This window comes from Styela clava, chromosome 1 (genome assembly GCF_964204865.1).
Source record: "Styela clava chromosome 1, kaStyClav1.hap1.2, whole genome shotgun sequence".
NCBI lineage: Eukaryota > Metazoa > Chordata > Ascidiacea > Stolidobranchia > Styelidae > Styela > Styela clava.
Window position 1 is genome coordinate 3,839,419 of NC_135250.1, and position 23,154 is coordinate 3,862,572.

Here is a 23,154-nt window from a genome sequence, read left to right on the forward strand (position 1 = left end):
CCGCCTCCATCTTTGGAGTAGATGAAAATAACAATAAATTGTGTGAAGGGCGTTTCACAGTTCGTTCTGAGCAAAGTTTTAGTAATAAAAAGCCACTGGGCATGCAAGGCGCTACCGCGCAGTTGGAAAGTACAGTTTTTATTTTCGTCCTGAGATAATGCAATTATCTTCTCTCAACTTTCCACCTCGGCAAATTTTGGAGAACTATAAAAATAACAATAAATTGTGTGTTGGGCTCACTTACATGGCCTGTCAGTCTAAGTGGGCAACATTTTTGGGCCCTGGTTCACAGTTCGTTTTGAGCAAGATTCTCGATAATGAGCCACTGGCACTTAGAGCGCTACCGCGCAGTTGAAAAGTACTATTTTAATTAAAAGAAAAAGGGTTTAAATATCAATAAGTGTTAGAAGAGAATCGTTTTGAAACTAATGTACAAGGTTTTACACAAGCAGCCGATGAAGTACTCCCGTAGTATGTGTACCAGGTTAGGGTTAGGCCATAATTTTATTCCGATTTTCCTTATTTTTGTTCTATCACGAGTTCGGGGAGTGTCTGTGATAGCCAAGTGAATATACCCCCTGTCCATAGGCTTCCGTCCTTTTATATAACTTGATGTAAAGTGGTCGAACAAAATTAGTTACCTCCATATTGGTACACACACTCCTCGTGCGCCCATTTCTCGTCCATCACTGGGACACGTTTCTGACCTTCAAAAGACCTTGCCATTTCACGAGTTTAACTCGTAAATACACATGATGTAATCGCTCTTGCGTCAGCAAACTTAATTCTATCAATCAAGAGCTACTTTGAACGCCATTTTCTTCCAATCTAATTAAATTACGAGTTTGGGTACTAGCCAAGTGACTCCTGTAGTCTTTGTACCTAAAATTATGGCCTAATCCTAACCTGGTACACATACTACGCCCCGGTGTCCGCCATCTTGGTACTCATACTTCAGAAGTACCGCATCTGAAGCTAAATTAAATGACATCTCTTACGTAATTCGTGACTTTACTAACCCCAGATAATCACACCACGAAAAATTCGATTTCGGCATTTGTTTGCTAGCTGTTATTGAAATACTACACGTACATTAGCAGCTCGTGTGACTGACTTCTCAAAACACCAATCTCCTGACTCCCTCGATTTGATTTGTATTTGCCAAATTGTATTTTCAATTTTGTTGAAAAATAATTAGTTCATTTTATTTTACGTTTGTTTGACGTCATCTGCTGCTGAACTCAGTAAACACGGTGTCGCTGACACGACGACTCTAATAGTTTTTCGCGCCCCGCGTCAATTGCGAATATATTGTACGTCTCTTTATTTTAATTGATATTATTGTTACCCTTTTTTATTAATTGTGTCGGTACAATATTTTATTCACGATGGAAATGAAATATCTGAATCTGAAGCTGATATATAAAACATGTAATGTTTGGACTTAGTATAGTGACTGTCCCCATCTATGTTTGGTATATTTTGACGAGCCCAATGATGTGACCTCGTAATGACGTAATTGTTGAATGACGTAGTCAGATGGTGATCAAAAATGACATATTTAAAAATTGTTGAGCCACTACAACTAAAGTACTGCTGGTTATTTACTAAATTCGACTCAGTTATTATGATATATATACTGTAACGATACTTTGCGTGCTTCACTTTCGCGGTTGGCAATATTACCTGCAAATTGAAAATACTTAAACTCAAAAATTTAACTATAAAACACCGGCCGTGTCCTATCAATCAAACTATCTTGATGTACTCTTACGAGATCCCAAGGTACCTTGACTAACAAGCGTCTTATTTGTGTGACGTCTCTAGGGAGAGTTGTGGCATGTGTTGTCTGCCTTAATTGCCTCGTATGAAACCATCAACGACCTGTCGCGCTTTTTTCACAAAATTAAAAGCGAGAAAAATATTTAATTTTATTTTATTCAATATAAATTTTCATTTTCGGTTACGCGTTTCGCTGAATAAGACATAATGGTTTCGTTTCAAAGTAAATATGGATGTAACATAAAAAAAATGAAATAAAAAATTCAGATTTACGTGTACAGTGCTATATATTTTTATAAAATAATGATAGAGAAAATACTTCGCTGTTTTCTTTCAATATTATTCTTCCGCGAGATGGCGTTGTGGTGTAAATTTGTAAAATTGATTGGTAGTTAGCGACATATAGCGGAAACGGGTTGGGATTTTTAAGAGAAATAATGGGATTTCAATAAGAATAATCAACTAGGTTGTAAACCACGACCGCTCGTCTAGTAATCAATACAGTACCTCACCCCATGAACTCTCGTAGGTACTCCCGTAGTATGTGAACCAATATGGCGGACACCGGAACGTAGTAGGCCTATGGGTACCAGGTTAGGCCATAATTTTATTCCGATTTTCCTTATTTTAATTCTATTACGAGTTCGGGGACTAGCCAAGAGATTTCCGTAGTATTTGTACCTGAAACTATGGCCTAACCATAACCTGGTACACATACTACGTTCCGGTGTCCGCCATCTTGGTTCACATACTACGGAAGTACCACTTGGATATATCACGGACCTTAGAGCCTGTGTTTATGGTGTGTATATATTTTTTATGTTTATATGATCACACCCTCATTCAATGCTGTTTTGTCGGGTATGAGTATTATGGTAACATCCGGATTTGCTTTATAAGACTCCGACCACCCATTGCACGTGCGGGAGAAAATATATCTATTGCTCTCTTCTGAACTCTGGGCTGGAAGTCGGCTGCTTTTTCGTTATGTTTGCTGTTTTAAGTGTAGAGTTCCGTATCAATAAAATACCAATTCGAAATCTTGGGTCTTTTGATCTAACACAAACATTGGTAAAAAAAACTATCTGTGACAGATGTTGGGAAAAATATAATCCTACCTACCTACCTACCTACCTACCTACCTGCCTGCCTGTCTGCCTGCCTGCCTGCCTGCCTGCCTAATCCAACCTAGCGCAAAAATACGTAAAAACTTTCGTTAAGTACTCATACCGATGAGCCCAGCAATCTTCTCAAGCATAACTCACAACTCAAGCGAACTCACGTAGATATTGAATGTAACGAAAGTCGCCATTGAATGTGAATAAATTTTAGAATCCGTATGCGTTTCTGTCTGTTTTAGCCAAGTGAATATACTTCCTGCCAATAGATTTCAGTCCCTTTACACAACTTGCTATAAAGAAGGCGAACAAAACTAGTTACCTCCATATTGGTACACACACTTCTGGAGCGCCAATTTTCACGATGCTACTTGAGTAGGATAAATTAATTGCTCCTATTAGACATCATTTATACATTTTTTTTGTTACGCGTGATTCGATTGCTTCCAGAACAACGAGAAATGTTAGTAACAGACTTGAGGCCTTTAACGGCCGATGCCAACAAACCAAAAGATGGAAATGAGAAGAACTATATGTATGGCATGAGTTTATTCAAGACAATAAAATAGGTTACATACAAAAGCAGCATAGTATAAAACACTAGTATTGAAACAATGATTGTCGATATTATGGAGTGTTCATAAATTTCCTTTATGACTTCAGTTTTGTTATGAAGTCAGTTCTTAATATATCTTACACAGATTTGTTGTTTTTAATCAGTAATTGTTCAAGTATTTTTATTTCATTTAATACATCAGTGAGGGCCAACACAATATATGGTATCGATAAATCCCCTTTGCAATTTAAAAAATTTTTTAAGACTTCATGGACATCCTATATATTGTACTGAAATAGGCCCATAAATAAGATATTGAGGTTGGATACAGCGTATTTCAATAATTTAGTGTAAAATGAGAGAGCCATATTCATATTTTCAATATAAAAACCACAAACCGTTTTCTTGTGTTTTACTCTAATTATGAACGTTGATAACATTAGTGAAATTTCATTTCCACATATACAGCTGCTAATAAACTTGTCTCTATTTCACAAATTCTATCAGCAAGAATCAAGACAAAACAAAACGAAAATAAGTATTGTTGGATTCAGAATGGGTTTTTGGTTGCTTTTTCTCTTTTTGTTTTGAAGTTATCAAATTAAAACTGCTTTAACTATTGGACTAATGGTCTAAAATAGTCTCAGTAGTTAAAGACAAAAATGCCACATACACATGCCATTCCTTCTGGTTTTGTTTTCAAATTTAACTGGGCTGTTGAGGCCTATGAATCTTGCTTTATTTAAAAATTTTAAAATAGGCGCGGGCGAGTGTTAGGCGCCAGGCGCCTTTTTGCGAATTCTTGCTAATTGATTTTTGCGAGTTTGTACTCGAAGTAACGGTAGTACTTTTATATTGCTGTATTTGCTAAATTATTTTATTTCATAAAAAAAAATTCGATTCTTAGACTTTGATTTATATAGATTTATTGAAAACTGAGCAGGCATAGTAGAATAATTGTCTGTCATTATGACTTCTGCGGTTACCAGATTATCCGGAGTCGAAAACGTAAAAATTAATTGCTTCTAAATCCTGTAAACAAAATTGTGCAGACTATGCAGACGAATAAATTAATGATTGTGTGAATTTGGAGTCCAACTTTTTGTGCGTCGCTTTTTGTCGTAGTATCGGCTGTTTCTGGAGTAGTTGCCGGTTCCGGTTTCGGTTGTTTTGAGGGTTCCGGAGTTGACTCCGGCTCCGGTGTTGAAGAAGGTTCTGGTTTGCTTGTTGGCTCGGGTGTGGTCTCTGGTGTTACCATTGCTTCAGATTTGGGGGATTCTGGATTTGGAACCGTCGCAGATTCTGAGAAAGCCGGCGGTGCAAGAGTCGCTACTCGGGCAACCGGTTTTGTAGTTTGTTCCGTGTTGCAACCGTCTGTAGACAAAAAATTGAAATATCATCATAAATTGTGACATTGCAATAAACAAACGACCATCTTCAACTAATAAATAGAACACGGTTTTTCAAACGAGCAACTCTTTAATGGGTTATGGAGCTGTACCGTGGGTGCCACGAGTAGGGATGGGCATTTCGAATCGAATCGAATAATTACTTATTTGAATCGGTTCAGAGTAAAATTTCAAATCGCCGTCATCTTGTTTTTTTCTTCCCGCCAATGGTCGAGGTAAATTTCTCCTTTTTTTTTATTGAAGCCATATTTTTCCAACGCAATCCTGACTATTTTCTGTAGTGAGTTATTGATGATTACGTGTTTTTTATTGTGTGTGAACGCTCAGCAATCTACCTGAGTGATGCATTATATGTTTTCTGTAATTTATGTGTCTGCAGTACCGAATATAATAAGAAAGTTACATAAAATTTCATATCTCCCAAGTATTTGAGATTCAATTCGATTCGAAAAAAATATTCGATTCGATTCTGAAATCACCAGGTATTCAAAAATGCCCAACCCTAGCCACGAGTAAAGATATTCACAAGTACTACCTGGAATAACTAGCCTACGTTATGGACCTTTCCCCGACCTTTGACCCCCGAAAAATTCCTCCTATACTTTACCATTGTAAAATTTTCGGGCTATTTTAAAAGTGCCTCTGCGAGTGGGCGCCTGTAAAACGGGGTATGTGTTACAAACCGTCATTATGATTCATCGCATACAACAATCTGTTTTTTAAAAGTACCGGTGAAGAATTTTAGCCTAGTCTATCACACCTATTTCTACACTAATTTTGTATTACTGCAATTAAATTAAAACTCTCAGGAATACAGAGTGATCATTGAATTATCTGATTTATATTTAAGTTTCACAACAGAAAACTAACGAATAGAGTACAAAAACGCGAAAACAAGGTAATGTTTACGACCACGCTTGAAAATCTGTCTGAGTGAGAAAAGTGTCTGAGCGGATGCGAAAAGCGACCATTGTTACGTCACTTTTTGCATCTTGATGATTGGCCAATGTCACGAAGTAAACAAGGAAGTCGATGCTCGGGGAAAGGTCCATTGTATAGTGAATAAAGTGAGTTTTGTTAATTCTTTGACCATGATGAATTTATTCATTGTTTTACTTTGGTTTGTTTGCATTTTAGTAAACAAACATGGCGAAATAAGGTACTCCCGTAGTATGTGAACCGAAACGTAGTATGTGTACCAGGTTAGGGTTAGGCCATAATTTCAGGTACAAACACTACGGGAGTCACTTGGCTATTCCACGAACTTGTAAAAGAACTAAAATAAGGAAAATTTGAATAAAATTATGGCCTAACCCTAAGCTGGTACATACTATGTTCAGGTGTCCGCCATTTTGGTTCACATACTACGGAAGCGCCCGAAAAAATTCCTAGTGAAATCCTTTAAAAATAAACGTACGCTTTCATGGAACAATGTTCCAGTGTTTTACCTGTTTTGCAAGTTGTGAAGCAGCTTGTTCCGTCAAACCCAGCAGGGGAAGGGAAGCAGGTATTCATCAGCGAATCAGAACAGCCTCGCTGGTACGTCCGCATAGGATCATTATAGCCTGGAACTGTAAAGAAAATATATATTTGATGAAGCTATAGGATGGTTATGAAAAGAAGATTCTGTATCGTGGGAACTATCGTTAAACAGGTGCATTCTACCCGGTAGGGGCGGCAAGCTGCGGGCAAAATGCGGCCCTGAGGGAAAAACTGTGCGGCCCGTGGAGAAGTGCCAATTTTGAATGATGGGCGGCACGCGAAACGAGTTTTCAATTTAATTTGGTACGGGCGAGTAATTTCAATCCCTTTGCATTGCGAAGCTTTTACCTGAGTCTAATTTATTATCTATGCTTATGGCTTTACAATGCCTTAACAGCTTGTGCAAATAACGCATGTCACAAGATCAATAACCAAAATTTTTGCGCCTGCAAATACTCGATAGCCTATGTTAATTAAAGGCGCGACCCACAGTTTCACCCAGTCATTTCCATCTGGAGTGAGTGAAAAATGGGTGAGGGGTTGGGACAGGTCTCACCAGCCTGTTCCTAAGTGCAGGTATCGGATGGTGGTTTCAAAGGGGTGCATAAAGGAGAAAATGTGCTCCGGAAGTAAATGTACTAATATGACGCACAACCTGAACCCCAACATGGTACACATACTATGTTCAGGTTGTGCGCCATCTTGGTACACATACTTTGGGAGCACCGGAGAAAATACTAACAACCGCTGACTTACATACTCCATCCATAAGTAATACAGAGCAGTAAGGTTTCTCTTCAGGACATTCCACAAGAAATTCATCGTCCATGTTCTTCCCGTCTCCACAGCCTTCCACTGGGAATAATGATACAGAAGTGCAGTTGTAGCACATAATAGCAGAGCCTGTGGTAAAACAGAGTCGTATTATTAAGCGTTCATGGGTGTAAGTTGTGTGCCAATATGGAGGTAACTAATTTTGTTCGCCTACTTTATATAAAGTTGTGTGAACGGACTGAGGCCTGTGGGCAGGGGTTATATTCACTTGGCTAACACAGACAGTGACAGAACTCGTATTAGAATTAAAAAATTATTGCCAAACCCAAACTTGGTACACACGCTACCGCAATAGGCATGTGAGTGTTGGAATCTGCGAGTGCAAATTTACGTTGGGTGCAAATATAATGGAACTATTAGGGGCATTATTCTGTTTTAAAAACGCTCGCTGAACGAGGTAATGGGAGATTTTAAATTCTCCTAAAGTTAGGTCAACAGTACATGATACTTTGAATCTATATATTTATGCATTCAGTTCGGGCTATGGTATGTTCAATGGGAGAGGTTACATCGGACATGAGCAAACTACTCCCGCGGGCCAAATCCGACCTTTGGGCTAATCAATCTGGTCCGCCTGATGCTGCCACAACCGAATTAAAACCAAATGTTGATGTTAAAAATAAATTTGTTGAGATTGCAATTAAATTTAGTTTTGGCACGGGGATTATTGTTTTCCACTTGTTATTGTTTTCCACTTATGCTTTTGTAACACTTCAAATTAATAAAATGTTACCTAGCCCGCCAGTCTGGGTGGGCACAATTTTTGGCCCCTGATCGAAATACCTTGCCCATTTCTGTGTTATATCATGTAGTAACATTGTGGATAGAAGCAATTCATCTGACTGGTCAGTGTGCGGAAATATTTCAATGCCAGTACGAATTTAGGGTGGTTAATGCAGGCATTTCCAAAAAATACAGAAAAAATAGGGGACCGGGTAAAACGCGGAAGAGCCCATTTGATCTCATGACTTAAATTTCATAGGATAGGATTCACATATTCATCCCGGGGAGAAGTAATCCAATAAGACGGCTCAATCATATGGCGAACCACGACATCTCGTCTGGTTACTAGTCCATGTCGGGTATGGTATCAGTTAGTCAGTTATTTGTTTTCGGAAGCATGGGCTGGATGGTGGACCGACCGGCTGTTACGTGAAACACCCCAGGTAATAATGTCAATTATAAACATTTGCTATGAAACATTTATTATCTCGGATCAAAAAATGGGGCTATAATTTTCACTTTAAAAATGTAATACCGAAATAAAAGCGTAATTGTAGCAAAATAATGGGTTCTACAATTTCGATAGTCGTTAAACGAGCGAGTCATCAGTGACGTAAGCATTACATCATATTTTTCTTAATGACTCATAAAAAATTGAATGCTGCAGAGGATATGACAGATAAATAGAACGTGGGCGTATAAATTATTCTATTGAAAAGATATATAAAAAAATTTCCTTAAATTATTAACATAAAAGCAAACATATTAGGTACTTGTAAGGTATGGGAGAATTATGCAACACTTATTGTAATAATTTGTCTCAATGCAATGTGGCGGGCACTCAAGGCTGTGCTTGGATTGTGGCTCATTAATTTTATTCTTCACATGGCATATAATTTCACAAACTTCTTAATAATTTTTTGAGAGAAATTTGCTTAAGACAAGGTCATGAGAACTCATTCAGAAGTAAAGGAGATTTATCTTTGTGCAAGGTTTCATGTCAACCTTGTTTACGATGAGAATCTCACCCAGTAATTTGAACTACAAATGGCAAATCAAATTATCGCTTTTAATATTCCGTCAACTTTTTTTTGAGAGAAATTTGCTTAAGACGAGGTCATGAGAACTCACTCAGAAGTAAAGAAGATTTATCTCTGTGCAAGGTTTCATGTCACCCTTGTTTACGATGAGAATCTCACCCAGTAATTTGAACTACAAATGGCAAATCAAATTATCGCTTTTAATATTCCGTCAACTTTTTTTTGCATGAAACTTGCTCGAAACAAAGTCACGAAGGATAGGATAGGATTTACATATTTATCCCGGGGGAGAGGAAAGCCGATAAGACGGCTTATTCATATGGCGAACCACGGCCTCTCGTCCGGTTACCATTCCAAGTCGGGTATGGGATTAGTTATATTGTTTGTTTTCGGAAGCATGGACTTGGTGGTGGAGGAAGCCGTAACCGACCAGCGGTTACGTGAACCACCCAACGACGGCGAGGAGTCCAGCAATCCTCTCGCACATAACCATCCCTGCATGGAATTCGAACCTGCGAACCCACGCAGAGTAGTTAGAGGTGCGGTGGCGAGCATATTCCTAACGCTTAATCAGAAGTACTAGTGACTCATCTCTGATCAAATTTGCAATCCATTCACATGCTAAAACATGATCAGTCTATATAGACCAGCGGTTCCCAACCAGAGTCCCGTGGCCCCTAAGGGAGTCACAGAGCAGTTAGAGAGGGCCACAATGCTGAGCGCAAAACTTATTTCACTTTTCACTTTAGAATAAAACTCGCCGTTCTTCCCAGTTTAATCGATTGAAATGTTTCGCAGGGTGTTTCCATTTTGTTGAGCATGAACTGTTTGAACCTAATGGTATTCTGAATCTAACAACATAATAACACCATAGATACTACTGTAATGACGAACAGGGGGCCATGAGTGCTAAAAGCCTTCTAAAGGGTACCACGAGTCCTAAAACTAAATAATTACGCCACGATAAAATCATTTTCGATACTAAACTACTTACCTTTACCAAACAGCATAACACAGGAGGCAATCAATAGAAAAGTCTTCATGTTCATAAAAGTTGCGAAAACTAAAATTTAAAGTTAATATCTGTAAAAAAAATTGTCATATCTATTTGAGATATTTTTAGACTGGCCAATATGCGAGTAACACATACTGCATGCCTGCGTCACTGCCTACAAGACTATTATTAACAACGTTTTATTAGACTGTGATACTGCAACGTAACATCCCATGAGCTTACTTTTTTTTGTTTTACTAACACTTTCGAAGCTGTATTTAACTTAATCTAGTCTCATCTACTACGTCAACAGCGTCTCAAATGTCACTGCCTTATAGGTCTACTATCGACTACTCCTTATTATACTGCGATTCTGCAAAGTAACATGCCATGAGCTAACTTCTCTCTTTTTTTTTATATTATCAACACTTTCGAAGCTGTAACCAAATTAAACCACAGGGACGCTTGAATGAGAAAATACCAAAAGTTCAATATCAAATTTTACATTTACATACTTCAATTATGTGCCTATACAAGTACAGGCTTTCGTTAGGTCATTAACAAAAAAATTTCAGACAAATCGATACAAATCTTTTAGTAACAACGAAACAGATAAATTCTCTCAAGAATACTTTCACTTTAGGTACTGATGACATTTATTTATATATAAGCCGAACAAAATAAAGTAAAAGTAAGTGAAACAAACTATAATAAGATTTTGATGATTAATACTCTCGTATTTTTGGACCTTCAGCGATTGGTCCTATTCAATTTCCCTTTTAATAACGTCTAATTAAGTAGTTTCACTTTGTGACGTATACTGTTGAAAATAAGATAAAATACAGTATCATTTTAATGATAAGCATTAATTAAATCGATTAAAATGAATCAAAAAAGGTGCTCTAGAAGTGTGTGTACTGTGTACCAATATGAAGGTAACTAATTTTGTTCGCCTACTTTACATCAAGTCGTGTAAAGGAACTGAACCCTATGGATATGGGGTATATTCACTCGGCTGACACAGACAGTCTCCGAACTCGTAAAAGAACTAAAATAGGGAAAATGGGAATAAAATTATGGCCTAACCCGGTACACTCACTACTGTTTGAATTAAGATAAATACAGTAGCATGTTAATGCTATTCAGACTGATAATCTTTGTTTAAATCGATTAAAATAAATCTAAAAAGATCCATAAGCGCATACTTTGGTGCTTTTAACTCTTCTACAAGTAATTACATACTGAATCCTGACTGTGTTTGTATCCTGTTATGCAAAAACCAAGATTTGCTCGATGCAAACTTAACTCTGAATCCGATTTAGATGCAATGCTAAGATGTATTAGATGGAGTAAAAGATTTAAATAAACATCGATTAAAATTGAAAAAATTTGCTTGAGAAATCACTACTTTGTAGCGAAATTGAAATTGTAACAAGAACATATGAACACCCTGTACTCTATTTATTAGTTGTTGCCTATGTTCGCACCTAAATAAAATCCTGGAATTAACAAATATCGGAATAGGAAAATAATAGGAAATTCACTGCCATTCTATTAACCCTTTATTTCATCCATTGCCTGCTTACGGCCCTAAAATACAATTTCCTTTCTAACTCTAATTTGCTCAGAATTTTAATGTCACGCTGAAACCGACCAGCGTTCATTCTATGTTTAGCGGATCAATTAATTACGCGCCTAAGGCAATGCTTACACCGCCAGTCAGCTCATGTTGTGTTTCGTCATAAGCACGTATATGAATAATAACACGTAATTGTGGTAGCCCATACGCGCTTACACATACATACACGTCGTCTTTAAAAAAACTCAAAGTTACATAATATGACATTATTTCTTTTACACGGTGGCCCAAAAAAGGGTACTCCCGAAGTACGTGAACCAAGATGGCGGACACCGGAACGTATTATGTGTACCAGGTTAGGGTTAGGCCACAATTTCAGGTACAAATACTGCGGGAGTCACTTGGCTAGTCCTTGAACTTGTAATAAAACTAAAATAAGGAGAGTTGGAATAAAATATGGCCTAACCTTACCTGGTACACATACTACGTTCCGGTGTCCGCCATCTTGGTTCACATACTTCGGGAATACTGAAAAAAGAACTCGTAGATTTCTTAATTATTTCTACGAAAATGAAGAACATTTATGTAACACTCGAATTTCTGTCTGGATGTGATTGTACTTGAAAATTTCAGTAACGCTTTGCACAGAAGTTATGTTCTCTCTTCTCTTTCTTCACTGAAGTATTCGATAAAAACAGTTATAGGAATTTGAAATCCAAAAAAATATACGGTTTGGCAATTTCTCAAAACAGCTTTTTCAAGTTTCGACCCTGGCCCTGGCCCATTGACCGATTGCTAAATTCCTTGTCTGCAAATGTTAACAGCGAAATCTATATATGGTTGTTCTATATTAAACTTTTGATTAAGTGCCAAACATAAATTAATGACTAATATATTACCAAATAAAACGTTTAATTGCAAGTTCTACGCATTGCAAAATTATCTAGGACTAGACTTAATTTATTTGCTCTGCCTTGTCTACGAATGAAGGCAAGGCAATGATATTTGCGACGCTTGTTTGACTTAATCTGATGCTGGGCACAGCAATTATGGCGTCGCCAATATAACGCCCTAATATTATTGAACACATGCGATTTCTCTACACCCCCCTAAACAAAGCCACCACCCCACTCCCCCTTAATTTTCCGGTGTGCAGAATATTCAGAAAGTTTCTTATACGCCAGTGGAGATGATCAGTTTAACACATTTTATATAAGTTACAAATAGACACTAATGACAAAATATTTACCACCCCCCTAAATTTGGAAACACCTCTCCTAAAATAAAAATCTGGTGAACATCCTGAGCTGGACCTATGGATCGATTATTTATAATCCTGTTGTTGTTTTTGTTCTTTATATTGAACTTGTTCTTCCTATCGTTATGAAAATACCGCCTTTCTCTTTAATTTTGGACCAATTGCTTTGAAATTTTCAGTAGTTAAAGATTGGATTTTTTGCTAGAAGACTATTACTTCTATTGCTTCCTAAATTTTCTATGAATTCTATGAGTTCTGATATTTCATCCAAAATTTCGCTGTATCAATTTTTATTCATGGAAACACTGTCAAACATGCCTAAGTCCCGTAGGGAGTTTGATTTTTAATACCATATTAATATTATTCATATCAAGAGCGCAACAAAACAGATATAACTTGACTAAATTGCTACGTAGTGCTGTATATTCTTTTAACTTCACTGACTTTAACAGATTGCTAAACAAAGTCAAATCATGCTCCATTTGATTGTTTCCCAAATTTGAATTGAAACTTTCCATTCCCGAAGGGAGCAATTCCGTTTGAATGGTACTTTTAAATTCATCACATAAGCAAAAAAATATTCTTGGTCTCACGGGACAAATTTGAATATATCGAATTTCATGCTTTTCAGAACTGGAACGAGACATTTTAAAAAATTGGATTAGAGATAACAGTTCTCAAGGGCATTGAAATTATCTGAATATTCTTATTATATATAACATAGGCGTTTAGAACTGCCTTCTTACGAGAAAAGGCAAGGTAAAAATTTCACGGTGATTACTACACTAATTCGGTACTCCCGTAGTTATGTATCAGGTTATGGTTAGGACATAGTATTTTAGTTCTATTACGAGTTCGGAGACTGTTTGTGTTTGCCAAGTAAGTATACTCCTTGCTCATAGGCTTCAGTCCTATTACACAACTTGATGTAAAGGAGGCGAACAAAATTAGTTGTCCCTATGGTACACATACTTCTGGAGCGCCTGTTATTGATTCTGGCCTGCAAAATGTCCCGAATGTTTTCTATTCAAATTTTGCTATTAGCATATTACAATGTGCTCCCCAAAATTAAAACAAAAATTGGACGCATTATGATTTTGGGATTTGAGTTAGTTTTCATATCCGAAATTCGGTACACACAATTTAAAATCAGTTATAAAAAAGACAGACTTAGCGCAACACTGTGATTAGCACCGTGTGCTTATAAATTCTTGATAAGGATAATAAATAATTGATACTTTATCGAGTAAAGCAAGTTTAAAACCCGGAAAATAGCGAATAGAATTATTCCTGATCAAAATACTTTATTAGATTAAAATTATTGAATGGTAAAAAGTAATTACTTACTAAGTAATAAAGTTGCCATTCGTTTACATGAATTTAATCCTTTACAAAACAGGAGAGCGATGCTCCAATATATGAACTTGAAGACCAAAGCTAAATAGTATTTACTTCACCTTTTACCGGTAACCGGTACAGAGGTTCATTCAAAAAATACCACAAAGCGAGCAATTTACAATAAAACAGCGCGCAAACAGAAATAGAAATTTTCTCTCCAGCATAACGACCTTGAATGCAAATAAGAAACCTACAAAAACGTGGCCGGCGCAAAGGTGTTTCTAGGGCATTATTGATAGTTTCAAGCCGTTTTTTCCCCGCTATCTACCTACACCAGGGTGGTCCAAGGTTGTCGGCTCCGCGGGCCACAAAATTATTTTTGCATTGTTCGCGGGGCACAATTGTGCCCAAAACAGGTAAACAGTGCAATACAAAACAAACACTTCTATTGTGCAAACACATAGTTATCAGACATAGTTATCCCAGGCTAAAAGAATCTGCATTCTAGTTTTAGTTTTCTATGATTCCTATATTGTAAGCATATATTCCCGACCAAAACGATAAAAAGCCAGATAAATAATTTAGACTGCAAATCACATCATTCAACTTCGCTAGTTGCCTCAGCTAGCCATAACACTAGTCAATTTAGTGACATTAGTGATGTAACAATATGTCAAAAAAGCTTTCTGATTAATTTTATTACGAAACAACACGAAATGCGATTTTTTGATTACTCTCCGAATGTGACGCGGGCTACAGATAATGGGGCGACGGGCCACATGTGGCCCGCGGGCCTGGGGTCGGACCACCCTGACCTACACCTTCGTAACAACCTATATAATTTGCTCGTATCAAAGCTCTTTATTCGGCGGTCAAGAATTGTGTGTACCAATATAGAGGTAACTAATTTTGTTCGCCTACTTCACATCAAGTTGTGTTAACGGGACGGAAGCCTATGGGCAGGGGTATATTTACTTGGCTAACACAAACAGTCCCCGAACTCGTAATCGAACAAAAATAAAGAAAATCGGAATAAAATTATGGCCTAACTCTAATCTAGTACACACACTACGGGAGTTTCCTTCGCTCTATATTCGGTTTAAAAATATACCATGCTTTGAATTAGTACGAAAAAGGTTCTCTCAACACACGGGGAATTTCAAACTATAACAAAATAAGTTTACAATAAAATAGCTCACGAACAAAACTAGCATAGCAATTGTTTCTCTAGCATTACTTCTCCTGCATACCTGCAAGCAACCTACCAAGTAATAGTCACACAGATGATGAGTGTCCAATCACCAGCTACCAAAACAGAAAATGACCATTGGTGTCGGGTCCCGCTATATTTTAACTCCGTAACTTATTGATCAAAGATAACAACAATAAGCTTGAAAAATACCTATTCATGATTTATTCATGTTCGCAACGCGGCTGCAGATTATTTAATATTCATAACCAAATTCGCGAGATTGATATTTGGGCATGTGTTAATTACTGTGATGTGAAATTGGTTTTCAAAAATCCGAATTTGACAACTACACATTCCAGCCCAGTGGCTCTCAAACTTTTAAAGCCGCGCCCCCGTTTTAGAATTTGACTAAAATTGACTAAAATTGACTAGCTAACAATAAGCTACAAATAACAGATAGTAATGCGATAATAATATAACAAATATTTAAAACTAACAACAAGAACAGTAGCTCTCTGTAATCTCTGAACAAGGAAGAAATGTCAATATTCAAAATCATGCGGGCAATATTAAATCTAACAAATATTTTTATTTTTGATTAGCTTCAGGCCCCCCAAAACATTGTCTATGACCTACCGTTATGGAACCACTGATTATTCTAGCCATATATTTAAATAGTAATGAACACAAAATTGACGAAACATATTCTGATAGACATACAAAAACAGTAACACATATTTTGCGCTATCGATTTGGTCTCTGCAGGCCGACTACCTTACCCTTCTTATATTCTTTTTTCGTGTTATCGGCTTTCCCATCCCCCTGTGAATAAAATAAAAATCCTATTCTAATTACTTCAATGGGAAATTTGAGCTCCTTCCTTTCTGTTCTAGTGCTTTCAATATTAGCCATATACTACGTTGCTCGTTTCCTCTTCATCATTTAATGACTCATAATATACAACGCGCACTTTCTTATAAATAGGCCAGAGCGATCTGCGTGCTCACTTTACGACATGTTGCGACTTCACAAGGTCTTGTTAAAATATTGTTTTGCTAAGGAAAGTGGACTCAAAATGGATTTCATTAATTGATCGTGGACTGGGAAAATGTATTACATTTTATGAAAGGTATTTATTGCTCTATGAATACTTTTCTTAGCTGATCGCAATGTTTATTCGTTTTATGTTAGATCCTATTCAAATTTTATTGAAACATTTTCATTTCTACAACACCTGCTAATCGATTTTATTAATATAAGGTGTCTTTAAAGTCCATATATTTTTTTAAATTGCTACAGGAATTTATCGATACCATATATTTTTCTGGCCCTCACAGATGTAATAAATGAGGTAAAAATAATGGAACAATTACTGATTAAAAAACAACAAACCTGGTTAGGATATGAGAGAGCTGACTTCATAATAAAATTGAAATTGTAAAGGAATTTTATGGATAGCCTGTATATTGTGTCAATGAATATTTCACTCAAATGTATGGAATGGGAAGGTATTAAATTGAATATAAATACCCAAAATTACAAATGTAATCTGATTGATTACATTTTATAACAATTCATCGCAAAAAAATTCAAAAATCTAAAAAAAAAATTCGAAGACTGACAATTTTTTTAAATTTTATAGCTTGTCTGTGTCGTGCAATCATTTTCAATCCATTTCATAACTGGCCAGAACAATTAAATTAATTCCTACATGGATCAATTCAGACAGCATACTTCTTTAAATAGAACAAACATCAATTATATTGGCTGCAAAGTAATTGCCAATTTTGTATATTGCCAATATTCTATACCCTCTGATAGAAAATCGATTATATTTCTGTTATACAAGTAATCCAATTTACAGTTTGTAGTTTTCGAGACCTCATATGCAGCCATAATACATGTAACCAATTTGTATAATGAAATTCAAAACTCCGCACAAATTCATTTTTGCAAGAGTTCAATCTGGGCCTAGCGGGGAATGAGCTAGTAATCTCAATTAACTATGATTTCATCGCAGATTAACATCCTGCGTTCAAATCCCGTCCACTACCTTACTCGAGGTATAATTAATTGAATACAGGCTCGTAGCCAGGAAAAGTTTCCGACCTTTTTCCATCAATTGCATAAAAAACAATTAAAACTATCTAAAAATTCATTAACAGCGCAGTCTGACTCGCGTCCAACTAAATCGGCTTAGCGCCTGCACAGACGCTGTTACATTATTAATGTGAAGGTTTGACGAGACAGATTACAGTCGCCTTGGATGATGAATGAGCCATGTGTGGTGCTTGTTTCTCTTGCCTGGGTTATATATAAGACATATTCAGAAAGCAAGCGCTCTTATCTGTACGTAAATAGGATATAAATCAACCTGACTGAATTATTAAAACGGCCTGACAAAAGGTGACACAGTTACCCCGGCTGTCGTGCCTTAGTCGTTCTTCCACTGATCCGAGCAATACTGGAAACATCATGCCGCAGGGTTCTTGGTGTTTTTTGACGGTTTTTCACTGTTTTTAGGCGTTTTAGCAGGGTTCTTGGTGTTTTTTGACGGTTTTTCACTGTTTTTAAGCGTTTTAGCAGGGTTCTTGGTGTTTTTTAAAAGTCCGGTTTCTGTTAGTATATATCTGAAATGGGCAAATTACGACCCGCGGGCCAAAATCGAACCGTTGGGTGATTCAATCTGGCCCACCTAATGCTGTCACAAATTTCTGCTTTCAACCAATTTTGCATGTACTACATAGTTGTTGTTATTGAAATCTGAAATCTGTTTTGACAAATTAAATTTAGTTTGTCTTACCGTTTCCAATTTCACTTTTGCAACACTTTTCATGAAATGAAACTTTTTACGCCACACTTATATGGTCCGCCAATTTGAATGGGCAAAAGTTTTGGTCAAAACCTTGTTCACCCCTGGTATATACTGTACGGTTTTTTGGGCATTACTGGTTTATCGTGTATCCCTTCACACTGAAATGCATTTTTCTTCACTGTGTGTAGACTTTGTTTTTCCAGTATTGAAAAATAAATTACTGACTGACTGACGTTAATGCGGGAGTAGGAATGGTTATACGACACCCAATCATTATTTAAATGGGCATTACCGTAAATTGCATATTAAGCTGCCATATATACAGTATATATAGTTTTTATTTATTCATATTCTGCATAGCTATACTTTGAAATCCAAACAAACAGTATCTCTCTACGGGTGGTGCTTTTCAAGTGACGATTAGGACTATGTATTTATCCCCAGTCTCAACTTATTACAACTCTTGCCAAGCAGAGTTAGGTCGTATTTGGGGGGCAATTTTTAATCAACAACACCCAATTTAATGCGTATTTCTCGTAGGTAAATAAGTTCAATGATGCTATATACAGGGTAGTCGCTAGAAAAGCAGAAAATTTGAGGTAAGATGAGATCACGAATAAAATTTGTATAGGTATAGGTTGAATTGGAACAACATCCCACAAGTTAACCTTCAAACGCTACACAAGCTTGGACTTCTACATTAAAGACACTGCTCTGAAGTGCACGGACCACATTTTGAGCATCTATGAGTGTAATATAACATATATATGCCTTTACAAAAACTTGTTACACTGTAAAATACTATTACACTACAGTTTCTCTAAATTAAATTTGGATAATAATTAATGCTAGCGAGAAGAGCCGCATAAAAACTTTCGAAGCCGCGGTTTGCCCACCGTTGCACTATAGAGTCTATAACGCATCAACGCACCTGGCCACCGCATCACGCATCTGTCAAAATTTAGGGAAACAAAAAAAAATTTTCTGCATAAATAACTTAAAACGCTTTATATCTATAAGTTCTTTATCTTCACAATACACTGCCTTAAGAAAAATTCCACCTCCTCAACGTGTCATTGCTCAGTCGTTTTTACTGCAGCATTGCTATTCGAAAATATTTTGCTCAATCGGTGACGTCACACCATAGACAGGAAGTATCGGAAAGTTACGTAATGCGTATCATTTCATCGATATACATGACGTAATGGCCACAAATAAGAGATTTCCAAAATAGGAAATGTAGGGTTTTGATACGTTGCACATTCAGCAAATGATGGCGTTCAACAACTTTTAGTTTATCAATGTTTTTTTCAGGGAATGCTAACATGAAGCCACATAGCATACACAAAAAGATCGCATAAAATTAGATTTTATAATAAAACAATAATATTCACATGAGTGTGTTCACTCCCGTAGTGTGTGTTCCAGTTAAGTGTTAGGCCATACTTGTATTCCGATTTTACTTATTTTAGTTTTATTACGAGTTCGGGAACTGTCTATGTTAGCCAATTGAATATACCCCCTGCCCATAGGTTTCAATCTCTCCATACAACTTGATGTAACGTGGGCGAACAAAATTAGTTACCTACATATTGGAACACACACTTCTGGAGCGGAATGGAATATGGAATGAAATTAAGAATCTGTAAAGGAATTGCATAATAGTTCATACTAGGATTTATAAACTAATACTACTAATTATTTTGTGTGCAACTTATTTTGCCTCATCGTTAGATTCCATGATCAACTGGTCGAAACGGGTTGCGTCCCCGAGTCTACAGTGTAAAAGAAGAATCGTACATATGTAGTTGTTTATCTTTTCAAACGGTTTAATATACAAAATTAATAAACTAAACGGCGACTGCTTATGGCATTGGATGTTGTCGCGACACTCACAAAGTGAGTCAGTTCACAAATAATCCTCTAAAACGAAAACGGATCCTCAAAACAACTGTTGGCATTACAAGCTCCAACAAGCTAAGCTTATTCCGTCTATGAATAGTTAAATAATTGGCGAGGGACTAAAACGATTAACTTGTGCGATGGCAATACATCCAGGCGCCAGGAGTAACGTCCAAGATACGCAATTGTTTAGCTTTTCAAACGAATTTTCTCGCAAGGTTTCGCGGATTCTATCGTGACTGAGCTATACTATTTTCCGGGTTGAATAATTGAAACATTTATGTAACGTTATCACGATTTCGGATCGATGTTGTATGAAAAAGGTCTTGATTGCCCGATTTTAAACACCCTGTATGATTTATAGCAAAGTTTGATAGCAAATAGCATAACTGATAAAAACTCGTCATCAAAATAACACTAGATTTTAAAGATTTTTTGGATGAGCGCAACGGATCACGAAATCTTGAGGACCAGTGGTGCGAAAAGAGTCTTGAATTCTCACAAACAACTGTTAACATCACAAACGCAACCCGATATGCTCCAAAAAGCTAAGCCGATTTTGTCAATGCATATTTAATGGTTGTCTATGGATATACGATGAACTGGCGGGAAGTCAATACATCCATGGCGTGCTTTCCACACTTTATTCTTTCGCCTTGTGCGCTTGTCGTGTGCGGTCTTGTGTAACTTTCCACATTGCGCTTACATGGCCCGCCGGCCTGAGTGCGCAAATTTTTGGCCCCTGGTCTAAAAACCTTGCCCACCCCTGGCTTAGAGTCTAGACTCTCGATTGTAGACAGGGCCCTTTTTAGAGTTGGAGTGTAATATAATCCCCAAATACCCTGAAACGTGAACGAATGCTCACAAACAACTGTTAGCATTACAAAGCCAACCTGTTTCTTCGACAAGCTAAGCCGATTTCTTCTATGAAAAATTAATTACTAATTCGATAACCTTTTACGAAAGCAATACATCCAGGCGTCATAACTGACGTCCATATGCAATTGTTTATCTTCTCGGACGAATTTTCTCGCGCAAAGTTTCCGCGATTTTTTTCTGTGACGTATAGTTACAGAAAAACAAGCTCTATGTTTCCACTTCACTATGGTTGTGGTGAAATTTCATCGATGAAGACTTTTGGTTTCTTGAACGATGGTCCTCAAAAAAGTTTACTTCTAGACAAGGTTTTTGGATTACGTGCCACAATATTTGCCCACCTAAACTGGCGGGCCATGTAAGTGTGACTTAAAAGTTACATTTTATGAACAATATTTACAGCAGAGGTTCTAAACCTGGGGTTCGCAAACCTCCCAGGGGTTCACGAGAAGATTTCCATGGGTACTTGGATGGCAGTCGAGTTTTTGTGTGTTGCTGTTTATTAATATCCTTTATTACTACCAGAGGGAAATGAGCGACAAATGAAACTAGATGCGAATTGAAACGTAGATTTTCCCTGATGTTGCGTCGTGATGCAACAATGTGAAATTCACGGCTTTGCAGGCAAACTGTAAAATCTTCAAAAACAGCGTGTTGCGAGCATTTGAAAAAGTGATATGCTTATTGAAACTTGAGAGGGATTTTAAGAATTCATTAGTTAAGCGGAGGACAAGGGCGATAATATCAACAGGAAAATTTGATTTAGTTTCATCTGGTCAATAAATTGTTGTTTCAACAAATTGTTAGTCAATATATCACAACTTTGTTCGGTGTCTGATTACCGGGGGTTGGTACTTGACAGAAAAAAGGTTGAGAACCCCTGATTTACATTATTACAAAATAAATAACAGAAAACATTAATTAAACCTCGTGGCGGAACAAACACTAATCGCGATCTCAACAAATTTCTTGAGCCGTTTTTTTTTTTAGCTTAAACATCAAAATTTGGTTTTAATTAGGTTGTGGTAGCATCACGCCGGTCAGATTGAATTACCCAACGGGCCGGATTTGGCCCGCCGGTCGTAGTTTATCCATGTTTCGAGATCGTAACATATCCTCCCATATTCCCTGAAACGTGAACATATGCTCACAAACAACTGTTAGTATTACGAACCTAATCCAATTTCTCAGAGAAAGTGAGCCGATTTCGTCTATGAACAGTTAATTATCGTCGATGGATAATACCATAAACTGGCGAACAGTCAATACATCAAGGCGCCTGGGGTAACGTCCATATGCAATTGTTACTTATCGATTTTATTACTTCTCGATTTTAATCGTTAAGTATGTTGATAAGTATTTGTCTGTTTGTCTGTCTGTTAGATGCACGCGATATCTCACTAAAGCGAGATTGAATCTGCTTTTGCATGTGCATTCATCATATGTCGGACCAGTAGCCTATTGATTTTGGATGAATTATGTCGTATAATTAGCGAGTTATTAATTAATTAGTGATAGGACACAAGGTGTCACTATGGAGTGAGGGTGCTGTTTTGGGGGATCCCCTAACTTTCGATCGATAAGTCCTCGGTCTTTGACGATAATCTCGTTTATCTTTTTAAACAAATTATTTTGTAAAGTTTCCGCGAATATTATCCTGTGGCGTCAAGTTGCTGAAAAACAAGATCTATGTTCCTAATTTTGAATGGATATGGTTGTGGTAAGTTTTCATCGCTGAAGATTTTTTGGTTTCTTGAACGATGGTCCGCGAATAAGTTAAATTCTAGACGTGTCATTAGTACTATAATGTTTTCATCCTTCTGTCTAAAGCAGTGTTTGTCAAACGGTGGGGCGCGCCCCGCAATTGGGGCTTAGACAATTTTTTGAGGGGAAGTAAAGCTAATTCAAAATAAAAATATTTGTTAGATTTTATCTTGCCAGCCTTATTTTGGATATTTGCATTATTTCATTATTCACGCTCCATCCAAGGATTTTGAGTTCTTTTGAATAAAACATACTTTCACCTGACTGTCTGTTATTTGTAGTTTATTGTTAGCTGGTTATTTTTGAGGTTTGGCCCGAGATAACTCCCCAAATCCGCTGAAACGCAAACGAATTCCCACAAACAACTGTGAGTATTACCAACCCGATCCAATTTCTCAGAGAAAGTGAGACGATTTTGTCTATGAAAAATTAATTAATTGGCGATGAACTAATGCGATAAATTCGTACGAAGCAATACACCCAGGCGCCATA

The 23,154-nt window shown here is 37.0% G+C and overlaps 1 protein-coding gene across 1 annotated transcript; it reads right to left on the minus strand.

Annotated features, from left to right (window-relative positions):
* Positions 1-3,434: 3,434 nt before the first annotated feature.
* Positions 3,435-10,079, minus strand: LOC120348426 (uncharacterized). Its single transcript, XM_039418541.2, has 4 exons — positions 9,939-10,079; positions 7,104-7,250; positions 6,314-6,436; positions 3,435-4,830 (listed from the first exon to the last, which is right to left on the minus strand). Exons 1-4 carry the CDS (start codon positions 9,991-9,993, stop codon positions 4,472-4,474), a joined length of 684 nt encoding a protein of 227 aa, XP_039274475.2. The 5' UTR covers positions 9,994-10,079; the 3' UTR covers positions 3,435-4,471.
* Between the last annotated feature and the right edge of the window lie 13,075 nt (positions 10,080-23,154).